The sequence below is a fragment of the Branchiostoma lanceolatum genome, chromosome 2, assembly GCF_035083965.1.
Source record: "Branchiostoma lanceolatum isolate klBraLanc5 chromosome 2, klBraLanc5.hap2, whole genome shotgun sequence".
NCBI lineage: Eukaryota > Metazoa > Chordata > Leptocardii > Amphioxiformes > Branchiostomatidae > Branchiostoma > Branchiostoma lanceolatum.
The window spans coordinates 17,357,171-17,380,220 of NC_089723.1; the positions used below are offsets into that span (position 1 = coordinate 17,357,171).

The 23,050-nt window shown below is 39.0% G+C and overlaps 1 protein-coding gene across 5 annotated transcripts in view; it reads right to left on the minus strand.

Moving 5' to 3' along the window:
* Nucleotides 1–22,397, minus strand: part of LOC136427669 (nuclear receptor subfamily 0 group B member 1-like) — a 38,515-nt gene extending 16,118 nt beyond the window's left edge. The window contains exons 1-2 of one of the 5 annotated variants that reach the window (XM_066416716.1): nt 22,219–22,397; nt 20,857–20,930 (exon numbers count right to left, since the gene is read on the minus strand). In XM_066416716.1, coding sequence (XP_066272813.1) covers nt 20,857–20,886 — 30 coding nt within the window. In that variant the 5' untranslated portion in view covers nt 20,887–20,930; nt 22,219–22,397. Of the gene's footprint in view, nt 1–251; nt 320–5,527; nt 5,658–5,729; nt 6,191–20,856; nt 20,931–22,218 lie in introns of those variants that run through there. The other 4 variants (XM_066416718.1, XM_066416717.1, XM_066416720.1 and 1 more) reach the window with 4 other exon arrangements.
* Between the last annotated feature and the right edge of the window lie 653 nt (nt 22,398–23,050).

Here is a 23,050-nt window from a genome sequence, read left to right on the forward strand (position 1 = left end):
AATACATGTTCTGTATGAGGGTGGAGCTGATATGATTTGTTGACATACAATAAGTCATGTACATGTATATACTTGTCTTAACAGATCTTCCCCTAGGGAGCTGCAAATGTACATACATGATAAACGTGGAAATATGATAAAAATCACACCATCATAATATGTAAACGATTCGTCTTACAACATGTAACAGATAGGGAGAAGCAAATTCTCAAGTCAACTGAATCTTGTACTAACACAAAGTTTTAACTCACTTTGAACACTGACTACACCCTCTCTTATAAAAGCAAATCTAAGTTGAGAAATGACAATGTATAGTTTAACAGGAAACATGTTACGTCATGCACATAGCAAACAACGAACCCCAATTGTGTAAATAGCCGTATTGTTACCAAGCCCTCAAGAAATAGCCTAGACCCACCCATACCCAAGCATCAACATTAACAATACACCTTCTGTGGAAGGCTTTTGTGGATGAAAATGTAAATCTAAAGTCAAAAAGACATTGGGGGTGACAAATCCAATTTGCTGGTCATGTCCGACAATACATCATTCTAAAAGTGGCCATACCGGTATGTAAAGAAATTTGAGGTTTGAACTCTGTAATCAGTGAACCCCCCCTCCATAAAGTATGATATATTGGTAAATGTTATATATTACAAAATTGATACTACAGGATGTTGATAATTCAGATTGTTATGTTTAGCCATACCTAGTATGGCTAAACATATTGTTTTTACTCATGTTTCTTCTTCTTCTTCTTCTTCTTCTCCTCCTGTCAAATCTTCAAATCGATTCATCTCTGTCATTTTTTGACCAAATGACCTGAAATTTGGTACAGAGGTAATATAGGCAAAAACCAATGTGCGTTTTCTTTCTTGTTTTCATATTGACCTTGAAAGTGATTTTATTGAGGTTTTTAGGCTATTTTTAGCATATCTTGGCCTCCTGCGCCCTGGTATTTCAACCGAATGACCTGAAATTTGCTGTATATGTTGCTTGAACAAATATTTAAAGGACTACATTCCCATTTTTGGCATACATATATTCAAAACGATTTTTTTGGGGCTTTCTTGACAATATTTGCCACTTCTGTCACTTTCAATACTACATATGACCTACAGGTCATTGACCCCAAGTGCCTTGCACCTGGCCTTGCATGCCTGTGAGCCTTGCGACCACCTGATTGGTCAATTGGGTTAATCTAATTATCTTGCATTCCTGGCGCAGGTGTGCTAGTATTCATGCCAAATATGGTATGGGAATTCCTAGGACATGTGATTACATGGCTTTGTTCACTCTTTTTTTTAACAAAGATACACATCTCCAGTTCCTATGTATTAAACCAAAATAATGTGAAATCTGGTATGTACACAGGCCCTCATTCAAATGTTTGGCATACAGCCTTTCAAAACGATTTTTAAACAAAGAATTTTTTCGTTTCGTTATTTTCAACCCAAAGTACATTCAAACAAAGGGGTGTCACATTTTTATATTTCACCCATACTATCGCTGAAATACATGTTGTTTTTGGTCATTTCCTTCTTCTCCTGTCAAATCTTCATATGTATACTATGGAAAACTTCATTCTTCCCTGGGTTTGATCTTTTTAAATTCAATTTTGAACTGGGTTGATTATGCGCAAGAGTGTAATTTTCAGCGGATATTTTTCGACTGGTTTACATGGAAATGGCACGGAATATCCCATTCTTGCAAGGGGAGGATTCTTTAATTATTTCTTTCAATTTTGAGCTGGAATGATTATGATAAAGTCCATTTGTTAGCAGAAGTGTATTTGTTAATCAATAAGTGGATATGGTTGTGGACTGGTCCATATTGTGTTGAGGTGCTACTGGAAGACTCAATTTTGGACTGGGGTGATCCATTTTTTTACTGCAAGTATTTTAGAATGGTCCATTGTTATTTTGGGAGAGTCCATTTTTTGCATGGCGAGGAGTATGGCTAAACATGCTGTATTTGCTCGCAAATGTTGCCTTTCTAGTTTGTTTTGTCTGGGGATTCAATGGAAAAAAATAGCCGGGGGGTAATGGACTGTGAGTGTCGGGGGGGAAAGCGGCGCTTTTCCAGGCGCAATTCGCCTGTAGGTTACCGGAGGCGAGCACCATCAACAACAGCCATACTCAAGGACAAAGTCATTTGTCTGCTTCACGCTCTAACAACACCGTCTATAGGAGGAATTCGGAAAACAAGATAACCTTGAGGAGGTGTGGGGGGGATAAGTAACCAGAAAAGTGACCTTGTGTTGTGTCTGACCGATCAACGCAGACAAAAATGTTGTTTGTTTTCTTTCTGTTGTTTTCATCACAAAATGAATGGCTATAGAATGATCATATGATATAGGCAGACCAAAAAAAATACAAATCAGAATATGTCAAAGACTTGTTAGTGACAATATCTATATGCAATATTTAGCATACAATATTTGCTCTACTGTCACAGCCACATCTGCAAGTTGAGATCATTTCAGAACTGCCAACATACAATTGCTACAGGTTACATCAATTTTTTTCCAAATTACACATTATCAGTTAATTTTTACATTTTCTAGATTATGCAAATAATAATTTGCATTTGATTTGCATGATCATTAACTGACAACATTTGCTCCTAATAAGTCATGATTATGTAATTGAATAACAGAAAGGAATTATCATACATTTACCCTGAATCAAACATGTATATAACATGGCCCATTGATCATGTATATGTATACACTGTAATATGTACCTATAAATATATAACCCTGCCCTTGACAGTGCACACAAAAACTCTAAATGAGTGTGATTTGGCACCTAAAAGAATGCAGGCTTGATGATATACTGCAGAAATAATTCAAAAGCACTGTAAATGCATTTAAGTTTGTAGTGGTTTTATGTTTGCGGTTTTCATGGTGACCTCTGCACCATGAACTCAAAACCACCGTGAAAATTCTTATTCTATCCTCTGCCTGCCTTACCCATTGTCTATGTACTACATTTACGTGCTATAAATTGTACATGTACAGTATATACGATGTGTTGGGAGCGACTATTCTGTGCGACCGCGAACTCAAAGCCACTGCAAATACTCCATTTTCTCCTTTACTATGAAATCAAAACACTTCAAACTTAACTGCATTAAATTTTACAATACTTTGAGCCCTGATAGCTTATATCTTGACCCCTCTATGTGGATAATGAAATGTTATCAGTGCAGAGGAAATCTTAGATGATTACTGTTTTTAGTAACTAATAGCAACACACCTTGCCATCTAAGCGGTGCAATTTTAGCCTGAGATCCCTACTAACTGAGACAGATCTCAAGATTTTTGTTTGGCAGGCTTTAGAACTTACAAATACAAAATTAATGTATTCCACCTTTAAAACATATTTTACTTGACAAAAAGATAACACTTAAAAATAAATACTATTATAGACTTTTTACATGTTATAATCATTTGCCCAATAGACTTATTAAGAAAAATTGAATAAAATACAGTCAAACCTGTGTTAGCGGTCACCTGGACATAGCGGTCACCTGGCCATAGTGGTCACTTTTAGTCGGTCCCTTGGATTTTTCCCATTGACATAAGCATTAAGAATTGGTCTATAGCGGTCACCTGTCCAATGTGGTCGCGGTCAGCCAATTTTCGGTCCGGCCGCAACGGCAACACTGCCGATAGCGGTCACTGCGCGTGGTCAGGCCGCGGTCACAGCGTGGCTGGCGTACCTTTGTTTACATCAGCGGCCGTAACTCCAAGCCGTGCCAGCCCACGCCTGGTTCACAATCTTTTTATTTCCGCGCTGCGCCACCAAAACGTGGGCTCAACTAGAACCTTAATGTGTTTGAATAAAGAAAACTTTAAAGAATTTCGTAGTTTGACGCGAAGTATTTCCAGAAATGGTGTCTTCTGATTTTTTACGTGGCTGTAAACACTCGTCTCGGTTCCGCGGCACATCGTCACTTCTGAGCTGTCGGACTGGGCGAAATTACGGCCGCAGCTTTTTAACAGAAGACTCATTCATGTATCTGATGTGTTAAGTTCTTGAAAATATAATTTTCCGGGCGGAATTTCCGTTTTCTGCGGGTAAATAAAGAATTTTCGAGATTTACGCATTTTTCCAAGATGGCGTCGCAGCAAAGGTCACAAGAGTTCAGACGATACCACTGATATGTAGGTTAAATACGGTAAATCTATTTTGTAATACCGCATCCCGAGAGTAATTTCATCATTAAAACCTTAGAAATGTATCGATACAGATATATTATGACGTAAGATACAAGTTGTACTAAATTTATGAAAGAAATAAGCATGAAAGGATCCACTTTTCCAATGAATACCACATACTAGGGATAAACTATTGGTAGAAGCCGAACCCAAGCTGAAAACAAAGGGAACTCGCCACGATGTTTTGTTTGAAAATCGGCCGAAAACGAACAATAAGTGGAAACAAAGGAACAATCCTTTGTTTCAAAATGTTGTTAACTAAATGGGTGGCGTTCAGTTGCAAAATAAGTTGTTTTACATGGCTAAATTTCGTTCGTTGTCGGCGACAGAGGCATCAAACTTCCAAGAAAAATGGCGGTCTCTTCAGAAGTCTTCAGAACCTGGAGCACAAGTCCGCTAGATAATAGCCTCCTTGATAATAGCGAAGAGTGCGGGGCAGCTGACTAATTTTGCCGTGGGAACTGGTAAACTCAGGACATCCATGTCAACTAAATTGAAGACCATTTGCAGTTTATGTGTTTGTGTAGGGCATGGTCATTGCAATATTTCTTAAATTAAAAGTATGATATACTGTATAACAAAAATAAGGAGACAAAATTTGAACTGTAGATGTTATAAGCACCTGTGCAGTGTATATGTGAAAAAATACTCAGTACCTTAGTATAAACTTATGTCTTGTGTCACTCATTGCTCGAGTCGACCATATCCTCTATATAGTGGTCACCTGGCCATAGTGGCCAAATTTAATCAGTCCCTTGAGTGACCACTATAGACAGGTTTGACTGTACATAAAATATCTAGTCAACAATATTACTTTTATTCAATTTGCGCAACAGCAGCTGACCTGAACTAGGACTTTGGTACCTTTAATTTCTGAAAGTCTGGTGGCCAAATACTGAAATAGGGCAACAAACTTTCCATACAAAATTCTGCAATATTTACAGTTGACCAAAAGGATGTTTGCGCGAGGGTGACACTCCTTTCGAATGGGGAAGCTACATCCTGGAATTACATCACACTAGAAGGATTTCCGACTTTGAACTTTGACATTCTACAGGTGCCTCTTTGTAGTTACAATGTATGAATACCTGGTGGCTGAATCTTCTCCATACACACCCTCTGACAGACACTCCTCTTCTGTGAGACCAAAGGCCATATTTATTCTTTCACCTTGACCTTGGCACTTTATGACTGCATTTTATCTGCAGCCAATAAATATGTGCACGAACGAATCACACAATGTTACAAAAAACACCTACTGTATATAACATTATGTTGAAAGGTAAAATAGAGTACACATACGTGATCCTGTTGGTATCGAAATGCCGCTGTTTACCACACGCGAATTCGGTTCACGCCGTATCCTGGCGCGAGGACAAGCCAACACCTGTCTAGCTACAACACAGTCAGCCGCTTGATGTCGGAGCCAAACCCACCAGTTTTTACATTCTGACACTACGTCTAACCACAGCCCTACATTGTAAATACAGCACGATTAACTCACCTGTTCACATACGTGGAAGGATCTGAGTCGGATCCAGACAAAAACGTGGCTGGGAACGATATGGTGACATACCTTGCTTCGACAACACGCCTACCGTCTTGACAACACAGCCGCCTATTCGTGCCCGCCACTGCTGCCGCCCCGCTTATCTAAGTCTAGTAGGCTATTGATAACTGCACTTGACTGGGGCAGCAATGCGCAGAGCACTGGCCTTGAAAGTTCAAGGTTATGTAGGGGCAACTTGTGCGTGTGCGAGTCCTTATTTGCATACACCATGTACAGCGAGGACAAGGGCTCGTACTGAAAAAAAATCGAGCCTGATATTTAGGCAGTGCCAGGAGGGGGTTCAGTCTGTGCAACCCTGTCATTTCGGATGTGCTTTTGCCCCTCCTAGGGGGTAGCTCAGTTTGGGATCATATCTGATGTGGCTGCACCACTGAAGGCAAGCCATTAAACTCGACTAACCTCACAATTTAAGTATCAGATGGCACCAGACGTTTTGCAATAGCACAGAGACTCGGTGGGCGGAGCTTAATGACCTTTAGGTTGACTACTTACTAATCCATTTTCCTAGAACTATTGAATAGCTGCCAAAGTGCTAATCATCCCATATCCTTTTTTCACCTTTGCCTGTGCCTGGCAGTGAATAAGCAATTTCCAATGCTCGGAGTGATCTTCTTAACCCGCCTACCCCCTTGATTACAGTCTGGGCTTCACGTCACTCATGTCCTCTGTGGGTAACCTTGGCAGTGAGGGATTGCGGTGTCAAGTAACTGAAGCACTCTCAATAACACAGCCGATCAGGTGCCGCCAGGGTCAAACTGCCAAGGACGCAATGCCTGCCTCATGCTAATTACGTCTGGGATTGACCTCTACTGCAGCTAAGCAGTACATCATGGAGAGCAAAATGGTGTGACAGTCCTACTTCATCTGTTTGAAATGTATTTTCAGCCCTAATTTTTGTCTGAAATAAATCTGATTTCCAACATTTTTTATGATTAAACATTTATTATATATATATATAAAATATATAGTACATGACATTGTACACATACATGTATAACATATATAGACTGATTGACATTTAATGACTAATGGATGAAAATTTATGATGTCTTTTTTCCAAACAGGAACAAAATATCTGAAAAAAATTATATGCTAATTTACCGCATCACAATGCACTTTAATTGAGATGCCATGGCTCCCATGTATACATACATACATACATTAACAACTGGCAATATCATAATATAATGAAAAAAATACACTTTGATTAACTCACCAATGTGCTGGCCAACATCAGAGTCAGACTCTGATCAACTAAATATAGAACGTGCATCAAATATTCAACACATTACGGTACTTGCTCAAGGCTAGCTCCCAGAGCACAAAGAACAGTGAACTGAAAGACATCAAATGATGCAAGACTGCACCTTGACATGCTACTTGTCACACCCATCCATTTACCTCAGACCTCTAAATCAAATCCAAGTTTCTATTGATAGTATGGAATATTTATTCAAAGGTCAAATTCAACCCAGAATGATGTTTTCATCTTTGGCTTTCGGAGGTAGTTATACATGCCTCACTATTAGCAGTCATCATGCGACTAAGTAGCTTTATACCATTCTTCTTGTTCTAGATTCTAACTGTACACACCAAGTCAGTCCTGGTGAATTAGATAATCTATAGATCAATTAGGAGAGACAGAATGGGAACCAAGTTACAACACACAACTCAGGAAGTATAACTCTGGGTGGCCAGGGGTCCAAAAACCTATCAGTATCGCAAAAGGAAAAAATTATTTCATGGATCAACATGCAGATAAAGCAGGACAGAACATGATCATTTGTATCCTCACAGCTTATAGTATGTCATTATAAAAATGATTATGAAATGTTTACAGGTTTCTTTACTGTGTGATTTAGACCATTGTATACTATTAGGTTGAAAAGCTTTGAATTCAAGCGCCACACCTATGTATCTAAAGAGATGATTCCAATTCTAATAAACATGAAAACGTGACATCTACAGCAGTGTACTAAGATACATGTTATGGAAATATTTTGAATCAATACACATAAATGTATAAATCAAAATTTTTGTCTATATCTTTGTGTAACAAACACAACCACAAGGTTACCTGTTTATTGCAACTGTTTTATTCCATATACATGTAGCTGAGCTCTTACTTGTAGACATGGGGGTTCTATTGATATCTATGAACCAACTTGTTGTTACACTTGTATTTGTAACATTGGGCCACACCAATTTAATTTCTTGGTTAACAGATTTTTTTCTCTAAATTTTAGCACAAGGACATCATTAAAACAGACGGCTTGGGTGAAAACTTGCACCTGACCCTGTTCACTCCCTGAAACTGTGTGCACCAAAGTACAAATGTTCCTCTGAGATTCTCAGATGTTGATTTTCCAATCTAGCATTGTTTTGAAAATTCTGTTAACCAAGAAATTAAATTGGTGTGGCCTTACATGTATATCACTGATGTGCGTGTACTGGTCAGAAGATTTGTACCTGAAGCTAGCATCCAAATTTGATGCACCTAGTTCTGCAAGTTATCTAAGCCATCAAATTGCCATGGGTGCTTGATTGCCTTAGTCAAGGTTATATTTTGGGCAGTGTTTGAGTGTGTGTCTGTGTGTTTGCCTGTTGGTCACCAAGATACCTCAAATTTGGATGAATTGGTATTATATTTGGTGTGTTGGTATAGGTTGGGACAAAAACTGGAAATGATAAGATATTTGGCCTCTCTTTGGCAGCTCTTTGCAGTACTGCAGCAGAACTTCCGGTTTTCTGGCCCACCTGTGGTTTTCATTTTAGATGGCAGATTCTGTAGCTATTGATGATAGGCAAAAATGGAGTCTCAAGAAGGGGTTCATGATCGTCATGATTTTTGGTATATAGGTAGCATACAGTGTACATGATGATTGACATAACTAGATGACAATTACGCTAATAAAGATTAATTTGCATTACTTTGGGAATGAGGGAATTTGATGAATTCCGTGATAGGACTATTCATGGTAATTCGTTAATGATACGTGGGTAGATTTTGTGAACCTGAGGATCAAGGTCAATTTTGGGCCTCCTGGTGGTTGACCTTGGTACTGCAGCAGAACTTCCTGTTTTCGTATCTTTGGTCCTGGACATGCTGTGGTCTTGATTTCAACCGTGGTAGATAAGTGTTGACGCAAAGGAGAAGTGGTGTAAATTTGGGCTCCTTAGCAGTTGCTATGGAACTGCAAGGGCATTTGTATACAAATATTTCAAGGGATATATCTGACCAAAGGAACAATGGGTTTCCATTATATTTGGTATGCAGGAAGTTTAGGTAGAGATATTCACAATGAGATGCAAATTATGACTTAATTTGCATAATCAATTAAGAAATTCAATAAAAACATATTTTTTGTGATAGGACTTTAATGCGTGTAGATGTAATTTATTGTAGGTGGAGCATTAACAGATACCAATTATGCAAATGGACCCTTATTTACATAATTTAAGCAAACACTTCCATAATTCCTCAGTGGTAAATGGTGGGAATTACATACATGTGACATATGTAGTTAAAATAGTTAAAGGTGTACTATGTGTAACTATGCACAGATTATGTAGATGTGCAAGGCATTTGCACAATTTATGATGGAATGTTAGCACGGAATTCTGCCAAAGCAAGGGACTTATAACGTTAATATATGTAATTTTGGTACAGAGATCATAACTTGAATTATATTATGGTAATTATGGCCTTATTTGCATAATCAGAAAACAAAAACAGTTAATTTACAAGGGCTCTAGATATTCTTGGAAGGGATGAGGTCTCTGAAATTACTGATAATATTACTTGGCAAAGGTATGGGGTCATTGCACTCTAGTTTACAAGTGTCTGCATTTTTAAGGAAAATGGTCTTTTTGGCGCAGATAAACTACAGTACATTCACGGGTGCTAATCGATCCCAGGCAATGATCTCTGACTGTTTTTAGTTAGCTTACATCATAATGCACATCAGGTAGTTGCAGTTAAGCCTATACCGCCGGCATCGCCTGTATGTAACCGTCCGTTATTGACTGAGACAATTGCTGAGAGAATTGATTCTGAAGTTTGTCTGCAGCAGATTCATGAGGATTTGCGCAGTTATTACACGCCTAAGGGGTGAAAGGTCGTACATGGAGAATAGGGTTCCCTTTACTGGCTAGGTAATAAAAGGTCACAAACGTTAATGACATTCAGCAGTGGTTTCCTATGCATCGCAGTAAATGAAATGTAGCTTTACATATTTGTGTTTTATTGTCAGTGGTTTTACGATTAAAAAAGCTTCCAAACTATTTTTACGACTTTTTTTGGATCAAAAAGAATACAGCATTTGTTTGATAAATTACCACTTACTGGGGTCCAATTGAGTTTGTCACACACACCAATGGACCATATCTCCAGGTTCAGACTGCACAAGGTCATGTTCATAAACTGTAACCCACACCTGCCTGTGAAAATGACCTTTCGATCGGCAGTGCTCCCAGCTGGGAATTGGCTGCCAGTGAAGATTATGGCATGAAAGATGGTGGAAATTAGCTTTTATTGACATGTCCCACAGTAACCCCTCGTCCAATCATGGTGCCTGTCTGGTTTCATCAAGGTCAAACTCCCCAAGGTCACTGCATGCCCACCATGAGTGTTCATCTTCATTTCATCTAAATGGATTCCAAGTTAAAGGGGTTTAGGATGTAACGCAATTATGCACTGCGATGTCAGAAAGCAAAGGCTTGCCTACATATTTCTTCGCTGGCCTACTTTTTTCATTCTACTCCTGTGACAGCTGGAAGAACTGCTGATGGAAAGGTCAATTTCACAGACTGATGTGAATACATTTATGGACATGACCTTGCACAGTGTGAACCTGGAGATGTGGTCCATTGGTGTGTGTGTGACAATCTCAATTGTACCCTGTGTGAGGTAATTTATAAAACGGATTAATGTATTAACCGCTGTTAGGATACTTCTTATAACGTTAATAAATCAGCCTGATAGTACATATGAAATATTTTGATTAAGGTTAGACATCCAGGTAATAAGATAAGCCAAAAATAATGACTCAAACGACTGGACAAATTTTTTTTTAAACAGTCAAGAATGTATGACTGTTTCAGAATTTTATCCAGTTGCTTGAGTAACTATTTTTGGCATATGAAATATTCACTCAAACATACAAGAAAACGTTCAAATGCAAGGTAACGTTAAATAATGAATGGTATATTCTAGAAGGCAAAACAGTATTCCCTTTTTGCATGTCTGATGTCTCCTGCTTTAAAATTAAATACCACTCAGCTATTGGCCCAGGGGAAAAAGAAACTTCCAGTAGTAGATTCTCAGAAAAAGATGACATAATGTCTCCTGACGATGCAAATGGCATAGAAATAGAAATGGAAGTGATGGCAAGATGCCAGCTAGCTGGATATGAGGCCTTCAAACCAACTTCAAGGTTTTATGCCCTTGTAAGTTTTAACAATCACTGTAATCACTACTTTTACAGCTTTTCCAGGAAGGGGATAATGATACTAATTGGTCAAGTTCAAGCTGACGCTGAGACAAGGTGAAGGTCAGAGTGTCTGGCAGCTGTTTCCAACTGCTGCAGAATTTAGGACAGACATGCACATGTGATCAGGCTTTGGCCATGAACTATAGCTAGGCAATCTGGAAGTGATGAGCTTGGGACAGGAGTGTATTAGGCAGCTGCTATAATTACATGCTACTTTGGCCTAAAGGTTCAGTGCCAAGGTTACAGTTAAGGACAAATGCTGTTGTGCCTCCTGATATCAAACATGGCACACTCTCCAAAATGGGGGACACATGTAAGATTAACTGAAGATGGGGCACATGTAAGATTAACTGAAGATGGGGGATACATGTAAGATTAACTGAAGATGGGGCACATGTAAGATTAACTGAAAATGGGGCACATGTAAGATTACTGAAGACGGAGTACACATGTAAGATTACTGAAGACGGAGTACACATGTAAGATTACTGAAGACGGGGACACATGTAAGATTAGCTGAAGATGGGGGATACATGTAAGATTAACTGAAGATGGGGTACACATGTAAGACTAACTGAAGATGGGGCACATGTAAGATTAACTGAAGATGGGGGAGACATGTAAGATAAACTGAAGATGGGGCACATGTAAGATTAACTGAAGATGGGGCACATGTAAGATTAACTGAAGATGGGGGATACATGTAAGATAAACTGAAGATGGGGCACATGTAAGATTAACTGAAAATGGGGCACATGTAAGATTAACTGAAGATGGGGGATACATGTAAGATTAACTGAAGATGGGGTACACATGTAAGACTAACTGAAGATGGGGCACATGTAAGATTAACTGAAGATGGGGGAGACATGTAAGATAAACTGAAGATGGGGCACATGTAAGATTAACTGAAGATGGGGCACATGTAAGATTAACTGAAGATGGGGGATACATGTAAGATAAACTGAAGATGGGGCACATGTAAGATTAACTGAAAATGGGGCACATGTAAGATTAACTGAAGATGGGGGAGACATGTAAGATAAACTGAAGATGGGGCACATGTAAGATTAACTGAAAATGGGGCACATGTAAGATTAACTGAAGATGGGGGATACATGTAAAAAGATTAACTGAAGATGGAGACATATATATAAGATTAACCGAAGATGGGGGACATATGTATAAAGATTAACTGAAGATGGGGGACACATTTAAAATTAACTGAAGATGGGATACATATGTATAAAGATTAACTGAAGATGGCGGATACATGTAAGATAAACTGGCAGTGTGATGACATCAATATTAGAGTTGACTATCTATAAGCATAACAAGGCTGTCTTGAGGGCTTAATTCCTTCAGGCCAAATTCTGTAGCCTGGTTCAGATTTTGGGTATGGTCCGTATGGTTTAGGTGGAAGCAGGATGTTAATTAATTAAGAACTAAATAATAATCATGGCTAAGACATAACAAGAAATCAGAAACCATTTGCATAATTACAGAACATAAGTAGGGCTAGGGTTGAATATTATCTTGCATAAGGTTTATGTATGTGTGCATAATCAACGAAGTACTGAATGAGGAAATACCATAATTCCCTAATGGTCAATAAAAGAATATCAGAAGACATGGCTGCAAGCAAATGAGAGGAAGTGATGTGTGACGTATTGGCATACATGCAATACTGCACTATAAAAAAAATGATTATCTGTCTATTAATGTACTGTAAGTTCATCAGATTCTAAGTTCACAACAGTTAAATTTTGTGTCATTGTGACAAATTAATTTGCAGTACCTTTGAGTTCACAGTTGAAACAAGAGTAGCAACTGGCATGCTGGCATCTGTTTGTGGATGTGATAAGTTTGTTGATTTGATATATATATATATCTATATTATATAATATATATATAATTAATATATTATACATATATTATATAAGCTTTAAAGATGTGGTATATAAGTCTTTAGAAAGTCTTATAACTCTAAAGTATTATATGAGTCTTCATATTTTTGCTTGAATATGTCATATTTTATCTTTAATGTGAAACAATAACTTGAAAGGTTATTTTTCAATCCACAGCAGTACGTCACTACATGTGTGTGTTTTACCGACTGTTTCTAAGCTACAGTCACATGACTCAATTTACAGTCACTTGACAAACCTGTCTGTCCACAGTCCGCGGAACAATAAGCATTAACACATTCAAGGAACAATAGACATCAATGTACGTGCCACTCAGTTAAGTCAAAGAATAATCTCATGTACTAAAACCATAGAGACAATATTGTACAGAGCATTTGAAAAATTGTTGTCATGTAGTACTACAATATATTAGGCTCTTTTGTGTCATGGCTCAACCGTGGATAAGAAAAACTATGGCAGGTGCAAAAGCTAGACTGTTACTACGAATTTTTTCCAAGTTCTAACTGCTGGTGAAATTTGAGTAGAAGTGTAAACAACAGCCAACAATAACACGCTACTGAAATAGATTCTAGACAAAACTGATCAAGTTCACTTACTCTCCAGAGTTCAAGGTTAAGGCTAACACCTGTTGTGAATAGATCCTTTGGCTGGGAGCAGCGGTACTCTACCATGGGGGTGAACGTCCGCACAAAAGGCGAGAGTAAACAAGCGACAATGTCTGGAACTACGCGCGTGCCACGCTGTGCCACATACTCAATGATTCAGCAACATGGCTGCAAACAGACATTTCAAATGACTTTGTGCATGACCTTAAATAGAATACCTTTTATTCCATGGTTACTTGTCGTGAATGATCTGCTATGCTGCCCAGTTTCAGTTGACACTAATTTATGCAAATTCCTCATTTCACATATATATATATATACAACTCAAACACTTTATCATATTTATACAACTATTGTACTCTAGTGGTGACACTAGTGTGTATATCATACAAGTTCACGAAATATACCTTTTTACATTCCCATGCAGTTGACCACTTATCATACAGAATGAAAGATAATTTCTAATACTGTTGCCATCTTAAAGGTGTTTTTACTGATAAGATATGACAACTATTATTCTGTCTGTCACAAATCTTCCCATAGGTCAGGGCCAGAACCCTATTCAGTACTGATGCAGACATTGTGGAGTCTAGACAAGGGCACTGAGCTGCCCAAGGTCACTCATTCATGACTGCCAGGTGAACAATAGCATGCCAAACTAGGCTACAGGTGAAGGGAGCCTGCCAAGCTTACAATACCTTATATGGACATCGGGATCGGAGACAGGTCCAGCTGTCAGAACCTTTCCAATAAATCTTGCAGTACAATTTTAACAGCCAGTTATGTTGTCTGGAAAATTGTATGTAAGATTCATGGATATCGGTAACGAATCCCTAATAGTTGGTAAGATAAATGATGAGGGGAAAAGGGGTCTGAAAGTAAATGTAATCATGTATAAAAATTGAAGTGCAATGAGGCAGACAGTTTCTGTTGTGCCCACTGCTGTATTAAACTACAATATTAAGCAGTTGCAGAGTGGAAAGCTTCACCTTCCAGTTTCACCAGAGGACTGCTAAGAAAATGTGTCCATTTTCTTGTGTCAATGGCCCCATTCTTTTGCCAAGCACTGATATTGGTATCCATGGAAATCACTCACTTTGCATAATATATGACTTAAAATGCTAAATTCTGTATAATCCGCAAATGTCACAAATATGAAATCCCGAGTTAATCCGTTCAATCACAAACAAAAATACATACAATTGCTACCAAAAACATAACCTTGTTGGCAAAGGTAATAAAAAGTATGTCTTGAATATTACTGTACGGTAAGAATTTTCTTCTGCAAGTAATTTTAATTTGGTGCCATGGAATTTACTGTCTACATGTACAGCATATTCCAAGCCAAAAATTATGTGGAGGAAAGCATGTTCTTTACAAGCAAAGCAATGTACAAACTTAAAGGGGCATATTGTGACATGAACATAAAACAAAATTCTTTGTTTTTGATTATTTTTCTACATCATAAGTTGAATCTACCTTATTACACTGCACAGCAATATTCATCACATACAGATGCGACTTTGTAGTATCGTGCGAACGTCTTGAAAAAAATTATATACACAATCCCCACCGCCGCTTGAATTGGCCGCCATCTTGTCCAACATTCCGAGTAACCACCGAACACGCGATCGAACGCCCGACGTTCTGAAGTTTGTTCACTTGTGGTGATTTTCCTGTGACGCTCGAACTCCGACCATAACGGTCGATTCGGATTTTTCGTAGCGTTCTACGCTGGCTTATCTGCATATTAACTTGCGGGACGCAACTTAATATGTAGATGAACCAGATTTTACACGTTTTGCGTTTTTCGTCGTTTATCAATGGTGGAAATGTGACAAAATGACGGGAATATGTTGGAAATAAGTAACAAATAAGTTACAAATGTGAATCTCAGTGTAGATCTTTCAAATTCTTACTATTTGTAGTTTTTGCCCACCAGATTCTACATTATGCCCCTTTAAGGCATATTAAAGCTTTATATTGAATCAAATTTAGTTGAAAATATACCAATCTATAACAACCTTGTTGATGACATTATGATTGATTTGTGATGAATTTGAGATTGGGGATCCTTTTATTTCTTCTGCTAATTTTCATCTCATAGTCATAAGATTAAGAACAGGTTAACATACTGTATTGTAAATTATGTACATAGTGTCACCATCCCATATACTGTATGATTGTATTGAATTTCTGCCAGCTCCCCCGTGGTAGAAAGAACTTCAGACAGCATTCTAATTTTGTCTCCATGTTTATGCACTTGGCATGAGCAGGACATGGCTATGCTTGATGATTACATGCATTTTTACATGTAGAATGGCTGTCAGACACTTGCATAATGTAGAATGAGTTGGAAATTGCAATAACTCATGTCTCCTAATATAGATGTCTGCATCCCTCACCTTTTACCTACTCAGAGAAGAAAACAAGACTCTTGCAAATCAGAAATATACAGCTATACATGTGCTATATTTCATTTACCTATCAGTATTTTAGATATCAAAATAAAAATCACTTTGCCAGATTTCTTGTGTTTGTTTTCTTTTAATTGAGCCCAACATGCAGCACACAAAAGAAAAGCGTCATGAAAACAGCTTCTTTGGGGCTGTCTAGTGTTACAACTTTGAGGTTAGTGGTATTTCTAGATCTACACTAATTTTTGGAACAGGCTATACTGTATGTGTGTTTGCTTTCTTCTGACTGGTCAACTAGAAAAGGTAATCGCGGTGACCCCTGGCAATGTGTGCCTGTACTGCATGTAAATCAGGAGTCACATCAGGAGTCACATCAAGAAACTAAATCCAGTCAATAGCATGATTTGGTTGACAGTTCTCCTTGCTAGATAACTTTGCAACATTCTCTCTAGCTTAAAAGTTGAATCATTACTTTTCACATGTTTTGTTCTGGTGGTAAGACTATGTCTGACAAGCCTGCCTGGTCACCATTCTCCACTGGTCGCCTATATGGGTATTTTACCAGGCCCAATCTGATATTACACTGATGTATTTATGACAGTTCAGTTGACTTTTGGAGTTAGGCCACACCATTTCTTGGTTAATGGATTTTTTTTTTAAATTTTAGCACAAAAAAATCATGAAAACAGAAGGCTGGGGTGAAAACTTGCACCTGACGCTGTTCACTCCCTGAAATTGTGTGCACCAAAGTACAAACTTTCCTCTGAGATTCTGTTTTCCTGTTGATTTTCCAATCTAGTATTTTTTTTGAAATTCCGTTAACCAAGAAATTAAAATGGTGTGGCCTAATGAGATGAACCCTGTAAAAACTCCCCAGCATGCACTAATGAACTGGGCAGGCAGGTGGGCAACACTCCTAGCACCGTAGAGAAAGCAGCGAGCTCATGACTGTACGGTTACCAGGCTAATGTCTGACATGAAATGAACCGTTGAGGATAAAGTTAGCTTGAACAAAAGATTGATTTTTGCTGATAGATCTAGCTGCAGTTTTTGTCACATTTTGTATTCCTACTCCACAGAGGAAATATAGCTGCCTAGCATGCAGAGTTTGGAGTGCTTTTCGAAGTCTTTGCAGGTCTATGTCTACAGTCTACATCGGTGTCTGGCCTTCTTTCATCAGCCATGACCCCTAAAACGAGGTAACCATGGCAATGACCTATTTCTGACTCCTTGCCTTTGTCCTCGACACAATAGGAGTGATTCGGTTGCAGCAGAAGTTGACCTTGGGTTCCAAGCCTCAGGTTCAATTGCAAGGTGAAGTACCAAGCAAATGACCTTCAAGTTTAACTCAAAGGAATACATTGCTTCCTGCAAGGGGACTGGGGTTATTTCTTATGACAGCATACCATCGGCCCTTAATGTTTTACCAGACTAATGGATGAAGTGAACTGAACTTCACATCACACAAAAGAACATCAAACTTTAATTTTGGAACTGTTTAACCAGTTGCATTGAACTTCCAACTCGGTATATTAGCATTATATTATTGTTACCTGCATTTTGATAAACTTGTATGTAACATCCCACACATTACCTAAAAATTATGCTTGAACTTCATATAGTGCCCAAGTTCAGCTAAGTGCCAAGCTGCATGATGAACAGATCTGGAGTATGCGCATGTAAATTATTGCTGAATTTACAGTTGACATCTCATAAACAAAAGCACCATAGAAGTAGAAGTAAATAAGTGGGAAGAGGGCGTTAGTCCTCATCGTGAAATGGAGTGGCTATAGTATTATTCTAGACTTGATCAGAAATTTGTGTTTCTATATATACACATGGCCTTGCTATCAGTTTCATGTAGAAATACTTCAATGCAATGTAAACAAAGAGATAAATTAGCAATTCTAATGTATGGCACCATTGTCAGTATAAACTTGGACTTGTTTACATGCAGGTGGCCAGAAAGTAAGTTTAACTTACCGACTATCAAATTGAAATGAGAAGTGCTTTACACTGAATTCAGAAGAACCCCCTGCATATTAAGCCAAAATCAAGGAAGGCAATTACACAAGATTTGGTCATCTCGCTATGACTTACGTGAATAAGACAGCTTTCCCCACGAATTACGGGAAAGAAAAATAGGCTGCCTACGCCTTACGAAAAAGGGCATGCAGATCCTTTACTATATATGAATACACCTGTGCCAGCAAGCACTAGCTAAAAAGTCATCATCATCATGGCACAACAGCCAATATTTGGGTCAAATAAAACAAGTTCCCCAAGGACATGAAATCATATAAACGGTAGTCTACTTCTAAGCATAACCACCTGTCTATGGGAGATTAGCCTACTTTTCAGCAGTATCCCTACACCATTGATTCTCTCCTTTATCCTTTTATCAGTTCACCGTGCAAAGCCCATGTAAAGCCTACCAGCAAGCACTTGATTAACTCTGACCTGGAAAGACATATGGCATGATTTCCAGAATATCGATTCTGTTTTGACTGCAAGGATTTTTTCTTATATTGAATGGGATCCTCATGATGATTATCCTGTCCAGTAAAATTTACATGCCTCGCGTTACATGTTCCGGGGCCCCCTTGGATGTCAGGACATCAATATTGAAGGGGCTACTCAAATGTCTCTAACATGAAATAAATCAATTAACTATTTATATTGTCACTTAAGATTATATGTTTAACTCCACAGTTGCCCTTCAGCACAGGGATGCAAAGACAGGGCCTTGCTGTTATATCCTTGGCAAATATTCATTTTACTAAGTGTTCAAAGACACTTCCCAAAAACCATGTCACTCAGAATTGCATTATTCTTATATCACAACATGTCTTGAAAACTAAAATCAGACCTCCTGAACATACTTTGATTTCTTCCAAGGTTTGACCTACAAAACCTATATAACATTCTGAGCTGCTCTGAGGAACCTGTCCATATAAAATGTATATGTCTGATTTCATGCCACTCCAGCTAACCTAATTGCTTTGCTCTGTGTCCTTGGAGAGTCTAATGAGATCTATTTGTTGCCATCAAGGGCACTGCTTGCAGCAAATAGGATCACCAGACCATCCTGTCCCAATTGGCATGTAGACCTCTAGGTGTAAGACTATCACACATCAGCTGAAGATGAATGAGCATCAATAACTACCACTCTTCCTGTCATATAATTGATATGACCAGAGGTCTAGCACGGTACAAACCACTGGGAACATTACATCTCGGACACAAACCATACATATGGCAGCTCTCACTCTTAGGCCACACCAATTTAATTTCTTGGTTAACGGATTTTGATTTTTGATTTTAGCAAAAAAAATTATGAAAACAGAAGGCTGGGGTGAAAACTTGTACCTGACCCTGTTCACTCCCTGATACTGTGTGCACCAAAGTAAAAACATTCCTCTGAGATTCTGTTTTCATGTTGTTTTTCCAATGTAGCATTTTTTTCAATATTAACCAAGTAAATAAATTGGTGTGGCCGTATGCATTTTGTACCATTTAAGTGTAAAACGTTATGTTCTATGTTACTTAACATTTCGGACACAAACCTTATGCCAGCTCTCACTGTTATGTATTTTGTACCATGTATGTGTAATATTACTAATAATATGTATATAGATTTATATAAGGAATTTAAATCATGTAAACTGTACCTTTGTTCTATATTTTGCCTGCCCGGTACCTCTTCCTACATGACCTCAATGAAAAGCGGTCTGCTGGCTTATTTGAGCTTCTCATGAATAAACAGAGGTTCAAACAAACAAATCTCCCAATACTGTAAATCTTCCTGGTTCCATCGTCCCTAGCAGTGCATGCTGCCGGTTATTGTTTGATACGCTGCGTGGAAGAAATATAGGAGAATTGTGGCAACTCTGACCCCTCAGGCAGACTTCATGATACAATATTCCAGGTTATTGTCCCCCTCTCTATGTGGTCCCATGTACACAAACTACCTATTATGGTCAGATAAGGCCACACCATTTTAATTTCTTGGTTAACAGAATTTGAAAAAAAAAAGATAGATTGGAAAATCAACAGGAAAACAATCTCAGAGGAAAGTTTGTACTTTGTTGCACACAATTTCAGGGAGTGAACAGTGTCAGGTGCAAGTTTTCGCCCCAACCTTCTGTTTTCATGATTTTTTTTGTGCTAAGATTTAAGATTTAAAAAAAATTTGTTAACCAAGAAATTAACTTGGTGTGGCCTAATGCACTGTATGTACTAGCATATGGCAGAAATGCAGGTGATATGTGGGAGGGTTGTAATCACTCTTTAGCTAACAGTACTCCAGGACATTGTACCATAATTCCCCTGGCTACATCTACCTCAAACAAGGGATCATGAGATGACCCATTTGATACTCTGCCCAGGAAAAATATAGGTCAGTACAAACCATCCTGAAGAAAAAAAGAGAAGCTTGCCATCAATTTCAGATTACTTCTGAATCAGTTTTCAAAAATCTGACCAAACCAAAAAAAAGGCCTTCATGACATGAAACAGATAAAAATGTACTTCTGTAAGCTTCAAATTACTGGTTTAATATTACCAAAATCAACAACATGGGCTCGCAAACAATGAGAGGGACGGAATAAATTTCTAACCTGGTTTTTCACCATCACTCTCATCTGCATGATGTCATATTACATGACTGAGTCACTCAGAGCGGATAAAAAACCTGCATTTTTTTTCAAGAGAGAAAAACAGCTTACAACAGAAGGGTGGCAGAGTTCAATAAACAACAAATTAGATATAGTAGTACTAGTACACGTAAGTAATGCATTGTGGCCCTTAGAGAACTCTAATATTCACCAATCTTGTAACAGCAAAAATATTCTAGTTGCCTTGGTTTGTACAGTGCTACAAATAGGGAGAGACTAGCTACTTATTGGCAAGTGGTCATGCTGTTATCCAAGGCCTGTGTGCAAACCCATATCCTGATACAAATATCAAGACATCTCAGATCACCCACTTACAGGAGCTGCAGTGTTACAAGGTCTTTTGAAGGACTAACGTCACCAGAGGGCTACACATATAGCAGATGATTGGCATTTCCTGCCACACATTATACTCAGTGCTGGAAGCAGAAAACATCTCCTAGAATGTATGACAGTACATACACTAACGTTACACACATTTCAACTGATCTTGTGAGACTCAAGACAGGCTGGAGACCTTAACAAAACTGTCCCTCCAAATGTGGAACTCTGGAAGACTAAATGACGTTTCACCTGCCCACTTTACTATGGGCTTGTCGATATGAAGATCGTTGATATACCCAATGACATTTTCTATGCTTAATCTGTAGGCTATGTCATATTTTGTCTGCCCCTCACCCCTTCCCTTCCCTTCATGAAAAGCGATCTACAGGCCGATCTTGGCTTCTCATGACATGAATAAACAAGGTTCAAACAAACCTACATACGTTATATATACATACCGTAGAATGTTACAGGAATCTCAAACGACGAAACAGGACCGTGTGATATACCCAATGACATTTGTTATACACATATGATTTTATATCTCATGGAATCTAGTAAAGTGAATGTTAGACCTTCATTGTCTGCAGACCAGTGATAAACCATGGAGGTTTTATAACCTATTTGGATAAAGCGAAGCGTGCTGATGATGATTCAGGTATACAGAGTGAGAGGTTATGATGATTATAACGAGGACCGACTACGCTATTCCAGCCGACATGAACAGCGCTGCCAATCGTTTACCTAACATTGCTAGCTGTCCGGCCATTTACAGGAGAATTTTTTCATCAGGCAATATGTCGTAAAGGGGAGGGGGTACCGCGAGAGACCTTGACATTTAAGGCTGTCTGTGCAGTTGCCAGGAAAATCTCCCACCAACTTGCACATCGCGACCTGCTTCAGAAGAAGGCGGTGCCATTAAACACACGACAAACCAGACGACAAAACGCCTACATCGGCGCGGCATCATAATCTGAAACCCACCTTGTTTCCTTGTTTTATCTGGGTTTGTAAACCACAGCTCAGTCCGTGCGCTCCGACTTCCTTGTCGCGCTGTTTGTGGCAGGAAGAGAGGGGTCGTCTACCGCAGGCTTCAGCCGTACGCGCGCCGCTCTGCCCGCCTGCCTGCCGCGCGAGATGATTTGTTGTGCTTGTCCCATGCGTGGCCTTGAGAAGCAGGTCATGTGGAACCCGAGATGACCTGAATTCTGATTGGCCGCGCGTGAAGTACGTCAAACAGGTCTGCTGTGTGATTGGTTCAGCGGAGAAATGGGCGGGGTTAATTTGAATTTCAAGCGGGTGATTGGTTCAGTTCAAGGACACATGGGCACATTCATCCCCTCTCAAAGTAGGTCACTGTCCGAATGGGGGTTCGGTGTATTGGGGGAGGCAGGGGAGCTGTTTGAGACAGCTTCCTCGGTCACGAACTTCTGGTTTCCACTGCAAACATTGCAGATACGCGAGCAAGCAACTTATCTAACTTTTCAGCTCACTGTGTCGACAGTGAGAGTCCGGACCATGGATGACCTCATGACCGTATGATTCACGGGATTCATGTGGTGACCGACGGAATTGCCGGAAATAGAAATACTAATGGGTCGATATAAACGGGGGGCCAATGAAGGATCTTTGTCACTCAAACCTGCCCTGAACGGAAAGCAAGCTAGCTATGGGGAGTGCGGTCCCCAGCTCCACGTTTGAAAATTTGAATATTGACATTGGGACGTGCTTTTGCCGCGTTTGGGTACCAATTATCCAAAGGTCGGCTGTCGCTGTCGGGATTGTCTGGCCTTGGGACGCCATTAACGTTTTTATG